The sequence below is a fragment of the Wasmannia auropunctata genome, unplaced genomic scaffold, assembly GCF_000956235.1.
Source record: "Wasmannia auropunctata unplaced genomic scaffold, wasmannia.A_1.0 LD336083.1, whole genome shotgun sequence".
Lineage (NCBI taxonomy): Eukaryota > Metazoa > Arthropoda > Insecta > Hymenoptera > Formicidae > Wasmannia > Wasmannia auropunctata.
Window position 1 is genome coordinate 117,748 of NW_012026807.1, and position 7,415 is coordinate 125,162.

At 36.1% G+C, this 7,415-nt stretch overlaps 2 protein-coding genes across 2 annotated transcripts in view; one reads left to right on the top strand and one right to left on the bottom strand.

Annotated features, from left to right (window-relative positions):
* The first annotated feature begins 4,522 nt into the window (after window positions 1–4,522).
* On the top strand, window positions 4,523–6,637 carry LOC105448718 (zinc finger BED domain-containing protein 1-like). Its single transcript, XM_011687461.1, has 2 exons — window positions 4,523–4,634; window positions 5,082–6,637. Exons 1-2 carry the CDS (start codon window positions 4,523–4,525, stop codon window positions 6,635–6,637), a joined length of 1,668 nt encoding a protein of 555 aa, XP_011685763.1.
* Window positions 6,638–6,981: 344 nt separating this feature from the next.
* The window catches only part of LOC105448719, a 2,731-nt gene continuing 2,297 nt past the window's right edge, over window positions 6,982–7,415 (bottom strand). The window contains exon 5 of the mRNA XM_011687462.1: window positions 6,982–7,131. Within this exon, the coding sequence (XP_011685764.1) occupies window positions 6,982–7,131 (150 nt within the window). The remainder of the gene's footprint in view (window positions 7,132–7,415) is intronic.

Here is a 7,415-nt window from a genome sequence, read left to right on the forward strand (position 1 = left end):
TTTCCAGAAATCAGTTTGTATGATATTGAAAATTTCCCCATTACTATCTTTATTCAATGTTGCAATATATTCGCAAGTTCTTTCAAATATATCACCTATTTCGAAAAATATTTTTAATATTTTTTTTAGTGGTATTAGTTGCCCATATACACTTTCACTTTTTAATCCATTCTTATCTTTTACTTCCATAGTTCCAAAGAATATTGATACAGGTTGAATGTAATAACCAAGAATTTGTAATAGTTTATTTCGTTTGTATTCAGTATCAATATCGCGAAAAACACTTTGCAATATTTCGATCTTTTCAACTATATCATTCGAATTTGGTGACTCCATAACAGATATTTCCTTTTTTAAATCATTTACGAAGCTCGTATTCAGAAATAAATGAAATATACGCGTTATCTGATCAATTTGTATTCGAGATACCGTGGCATTCGACTGTAGTGAAGAAATCATTTCCAGTGCGAGTATACGAAGTTTATTCTGTATAGTTTGAACGTTCAAATTGTTATTTAAAAATGTATTATTGTAATTACATTCTGTTGTTTCATCGTTACAAATATTTAGTACTTTTACTTCATTTGTATCATCTGATATTTGATTAATTTCTGATTTTAACGCTCCTTTAAAATGTTTGCAACTCCTTTGATGTTTATAAAACGTTCTATAATTTGAATAAGAACGACTACAACTATGAAATCGACAGGTATATTGCACATAATTAATGCGATGTTTAAATTGCACATGTAGCTTTAGATAACTTTTAGAAACAAAAGCAAAACAATATTTACATTTGATCATCATTGTGAAAACTGAATGTTACATAAAATAAACAAAGCAGCAATATATCATTCGAATTACTTACTCCGAAGTAGGTATCAAATCTTGTAAGTCGTGGCAAATCGCATCAACAAGAAACAAAATTGCGAGCATCTCTTCCGCTAGTAATATTGTATACGTAATGTTGCAGAAAACACCATACCATTTCAGAATCAACAGGATATTTTGCATCCAGCGCAAAAAAAGTTTGAAAACACAAATTCACAGCATTTACTAAGCTCGTCGATGTGTATTTGACGTCATTTATAATGACGTAGAAAGATGTTAGGCTCATAACAGAACCAATTGCAATTACCATTGGCTGAAGAGTCAACCCAAAAGATTCAAGTTTCTCTTTTCGTTTCTGCAATTTAGGCTCTAACTCTGCTACACTCTAAAAAGAAAGAAACGATACTTTTGAAATAATAATATTACAAATATATATTCGAGGGACCTTTCTAACTACGTAAACAAAAATCTACCCGTCCCCCCTTAAAGAGGGGCGGGGGATAACTTCAAGATTTCAAACGGGACCCTTTATAAAATGTTACATATTTAAATTCTACGGGGAAAAACAAGTAAACTTCGTCCGAAATATTTCTTTGGAAAATGCTCCTATCAAAAGTTAGATGTTAATGGTGAACAGTTAAAACATTTAACCACTTGCGCTGGCAAGAAATTCACAGACGCGTGTATTACGACGTGCGTAGCACGTCTTTCCAGCACAAGTTAATGAAATAAAATAAAAACAAAAACCAAATAGTTTCATAATATTCTATTAATAACAATAAAAGATTGTAATAATAATAAAAGAAATTGTAAAATTTTTACTTGTGCCGTTCATAACCCAGATTGCTGATAGAGACTTAAAGTTAGTAGTAAAAATTAATATTTTTATTAGAATTACTTACTGGAACTCGATAGATAAAGCTTTCCGCAACTTCTGTTTTAGAAGGTTTCCACTTTTTCTTGCCTGTTTTTATTTGACATGGTGTAAATAAATGAGGTAATAACAAAAGGCTTAATGTTTCTACGGGTATGTCTAAAAACAAAGTAAAAAGAAGAAAAAAGTTAAATATTTATTTGAAAGACACAATTTTAAAATTAAGCTTTAAAACCGAAATGTATTATTAATATAAAATGTTATTTTATTAATAACTCTGCTTATAGAATTAATAAAATATTTTGCGAAAACTATAAAAGGTATTTAATGACTAAATATATTTAAAATATCAGTATCAAACGATAATATTAGTATTGAACGTTTATGTAAGTGATCATGTTATTTAATGTTTTTTAAGTTTCAATACTTATAATAAAAATCTTCATTTTTAAAAGTAAATGAATTCAAATTCAATTTTACTATTTTATTACCCAGCTAACAGCCACACGTCAAAATAACGTCAAAATTTGGTCAGAGAATGACCAAAAATGACCAATGAAATGACGTTAAAATGACGAGAAAAAAACGTACTAATGTCACGGACCGATGACGACATTTTAAGACATTAAAAGCATTTAAAAAGACGTGAATTTATAACTATTTTGGATCTTTTTATGACGTTTTAATGACGTCTTAAAAACGTACAAAATTATAAAAAAAGACTTAAAGTAACAAGGACTCCTTAAATTTAAATAATGTGTTTAAAAATGGGCTGTTAGAAGTCGGCGCGGTAAACGGTGCGCAAATATATACTGCGACCGCACGCGTAGGTGCGAGGCAATACTGTCGGAAGTTCGTACGTCCGGATCGAGCAGAGTTTCGCGTCCCAATCGGAGATACTTAAGTAATTTAGATGTTACAATAATCGTCTCCGCGGATGTAAGCGGGATTTGGGCGCTAGGTCCGCGTGAGCGGACCAAATTTATATAGTATCCGAGCTATCTCCGATTCCCGACGCACGACTCGATAAGTCGAAGCAACTTAGATTTTCACGAAAGGTCCGGACGGGCGAACGACGACGGCGCGGAAGGCCGGCTAACCAGCTCCGACAATGGTAGAGGGGCGGTTCGTTAGGTTTGAGGCTTAGGAGAGCGACAAGGAAAGAAAATAATTGCTCCAGGATTTAATAAAGATTAAGAGAACATGTATTTCCAATGGTCTCGCGGGGCGAGTGAATACAGAGGCGAGTACCTCGCGTGGTACTGATCGCGAGACGCGTGGGACGGGGCGCGCAAAGAGCCCCGGGGAGCGCGTATTCTGGCGCCGATCCTTGGCGGACTAACGCCACGCCAGGATGCCTATACGAATTACAGACGTTCGCGGGTGAGATAAGTAACACGAGTGTGTGTCGGATAGCGGACTGGGATGAGAACCGAACGAATTTCTTTAAGTAATCGCACGATGCTTCGCGGTGAAGCCGCGGTACACCTTGCGGAGTTACTCCGCGGCGCTCAAATAGTCCCCTCGAGCACGAGGCCGAGGATCTGCAATCGCTTTGCGTTGGCGTTTTACAAGGAGCGACTATCGTTCGATTCCGTCTCCCCGTCGGAAATTACAAGTCAAAATACTTGCCCGTGACAATCCGGACGTCCGATATATGGCGGGCGCGATGACGGCGATCGGCGCGCGGGCGCACGCGGTTCACGCGTTCGCGGCGTGCATGGGCACGTGGCCCGAGATCTACGGCGAAGCTCGTTTATCGCGACACCAGAAAGTTAACGCTCTCGACACAGAATTTAATTCACGATACGCGGAGACTCTAATAAATCCGACACACACAGAACGGCAAAACGAGCGCTCTCGCGCGAAAACTTACAATTACACGATACAAACACGCGGTGACTCAGCCGAGGGAGGGCGAACGCATACGACACTTTCAATGACTCTAATCTAACGCGATCGAGCGGGCGGTGCAATCTCTAACTCGCGGAATAAGTAATACCCGCAACTCTATTTTACACGGAATTCCTGGCCGCTACGCTGAAGAAATCTTTACTCTAGCACGGCCCTCTCGTTTCGCGAAACTTGGCGACTTTACAAACTTAGCGACGTTTGTCTTACCAAATGCTCTCCAGCTCCTCACTTCTCTTGCTTCTCGAAACACGAATTCGGTCTTCCCGACTCGAGGCTAGGGATGCACGATACCGGATCGATATTATCAGTATCAATACTTTTGTACTTGATATATATTTTATATCGATACATGGGGTGTCGATGTTATCGGCGTATCGATAATTTTGGGGGATATCGTATCGAAACGGCCATTTTGAGATTGTCAACAGTAGCGGCCGATTTGCTTTTGTCAATCTCTCTGTTGATTCCGTTCGTTACTGTTCGTTACTTTTGTTCTCTCCAGTACATCCTACAGTGAACAGTCTCTGTTGTATTCTCTAGCATTCTATAGAATGCCTCCAAAAAGAAGCCCACTGTGGCAACATTTTATAAGAAATACGAGTGGCGGGACTTGTAAAATGTGTCTAAAAGATGTTCGAACAAGTGGAAACACGACGAATCTTAAGAAGCATTTGCAATTAAAGCACCCGGATACTTTGCAATCTTCTCAGTCTCAACGGGACCCTGAACTAGAGTATGAGTTTTCCGAGACAGAGCATGACATCTGCATACCGAGTACAAGACATCTCAAAGCTCTTCAACGTTATTAAAAAGAGTACGTAAAAGACTACAGAAATTATATTTATTTTAATAGATGCCAAGAATCGTAGTTATTAAAATTAAATTTACACATACATATAGAATATGTCCTGCCATAATGAGGTACCCTCTGGATCTGGTATGCAGTTATCAATTAAGATTCCTCGCAGTCAGCCTCGTATTGATGAAGCTATACAAGACGTGAAAGCGTTTGAAAGTAAGTTCACTCTTATAATATATTAAATCTAACTCTGATATCACATTTTAAAGATGTATATCAGGTCAAATATAATATAATGTAATATAATATAATTATTCATTTCTGCATTGCTCAAGCAGTATATGCTGGATACGCAGTCGATACGTAATATAAAATTAAAATATATCAATAATTTCGTCTGTAATAAATATTAAGAGTTTATTTTTTGTTTATACGTATATTTTAATAGATGTAAGAACATGTAATATTAAAATCCTTCAATATATATAAATACTGTTAAAGTCGAAAAAAGTCGTTCAATTTTTAATATATTAATTTTTTAATATTTTTATTATTCACTATCCTTAATATCAGCATTTAACTGAAAATAGATAAAAGTATAACTTTCATAATTTTATTTTGTAAAAATTAATATATTATTAATTTATAACTATATTTTTATAGAAGGATCTTTCAAAGATGCGAGAATTACAAGTGCACTTCTCTACATGATTGTCAAGGACAATATGCCTTTAAACAGCACAGATAAGTCAGGACTGCAATATTTTGTGAATACTGCAATTCCTCTATACAACATTCCAGGACGGAATAAGATAACGGCCTTAATCGATGCCAAATATGATTATTTGTCCGGACTGATGAAAGAAAAGCTTACAGCTGCTTCAAATATCACCTTAACCGCTGATGTTTGGACGGAAATTATGAATACCATCGGATATTTGGGTATTACCGCACATTTTTCAAACAATGGTAAAATAAGCTCTGTAACTATTGGAGTTATTGAATTAGATGAACGTCATACTGCTATTTATTTGGGAGAAATGCTTTTAACAACTTGCAACGAATGGGACATACAATTAAGTAAGGTTTCAGTTGTGGTTATCGATAATGCTGCCAATATTTGCCGAGCAGTGTGTGACGTATTTGGGAAAGAAAAACAATTAAGATGTTTCGCCCACACGTTAAATCTTGTACCAAATAATGTTTTTGACGAGAGTCCAAATATTAAAGAACTTATTAACAAAATTAAAAACATTGTCACATACTTTAAGCAAAGCGTAGTAGCAGCTGACGAGTTACGCAAAGCTCAATCTATTGATGTTCCGTTAAAATTATTGCAAGATGTTTCCACACGTTGGAATTCAACGTTCTACATGCTTGAAAGATTTCTTATATTGATAGAAAGTGTTTCAAGTTCTTTAATAAAACTCCCGAAATCGCCACAAATGTTGACAGCATTTGAAGTAGCCACGATAAATGAAATTTTAAAGATGTTTAAACCATTTGAGTCGATATCAAAAGAAATTTGTGGTCAAAAATATGTAACGTGCAGCAAAGTTATACCAATGGTAAATGCTCTGCTTCACGAATTAGACGCGTTAAATCCGGAGTCAGATCTCGGCAAAGATTTAAAACTGAAGCTTATCATTGAACTTCAAAAGCGATTTTCTGACATGGAGTTTAATCCAATTTTGTCCATCGCCACGATATTAGATCCGCGATTTAAAAGATTGCATTTTTGCAAAGCATTGGCCTGTTCTGACGCAATACAACGAATCAATAAATTGCTGGTTATTGTGCAAAATCCAGACAACATTGAAAACGTTGTTCCGAATGCGGATATTAATAAAAATAAGAGTTACGACATCTGGAGTTTCCATCGCACTCTTGCTGAAAAATCGCAAAAATCAAATCAGGAAAATGAATCGTTCGGAGGTGTTGACCTAGCGTTTAGACAGTACTTAAATTTAAATGTGATTGATATAAATACCGATCCACTTGAATATTGGGAGAGAAACAGACACTGTTTCTCAAAATTAGCCGCGATTGCAATAAAATACTTGTCCATTGTTGCGACTTCGGTACCATGTGAAAGAATATTTTCGTGCGCGGGAAACATCATGGATCAAAATCGCGACAGAACAAAACCTGAACGCCTATCAAAATTACTATTCCTAAACTCGTTACAATTTACTGATTGGCATTTAATGTGGGAATGAATTAAAAAATGAGATTCGTAATTTTTATAACTTTCTTATTAGAAACTTACAGAAACTATTGTATTTGTACGTTTTGTTTTGTTGGTTTTCTCAGGTAAAGCAATGTAGTATTTTTTTAAGAAAAGTTTACGTTTTAGTGATTATTAATTTATACGGTTCACGCATTTTTTTCTTGTACATTTGGCGTCGAGCCGTTATCACGTCGCTTGTGATTTAGATAGAAGTGCAGGAAGGAATCAAGCGAGGTTTCGTGTCTGTGGCATGCAAGCATAACCATTTTACGTTCTTCATAGATACCCTCGTATCTCCCACGGGATCATTCGCGGCATCATGATCCATGTTACCTAATATCCTTTTCCTGTAATATCGCAAGTAATCATCATGATACACATCAACGATTTGGCCATCGTTATTCTCACAAGGACCTTAGCGTGTTGTAACGTAATTTTATTTTGTTCGCTCTCACGAGCCTTCACGTACTTGGGTAGAGTCAACTGTAACACGACACGTTTGTTGGTCTCGTTTGTGTAACTAATAACTAATTTCTCTCTTTGTTTACATTTACGGAGATATATACCATGAATCTTACCGCGAGATCAATCGATGCACGAGGATTTACTTTTCAAATCCACTACATCGATGTAATCTTTTAATCGTGTAGATGCGTCAGCGAGCGATCATCTACGCCAGATGTTCGATATTTGAATCGTACGCGACGATCGAATTGGATTACGAATGTTAAAAAAACTTCAATTTTATTTTTGCTAACAGAGAGAAT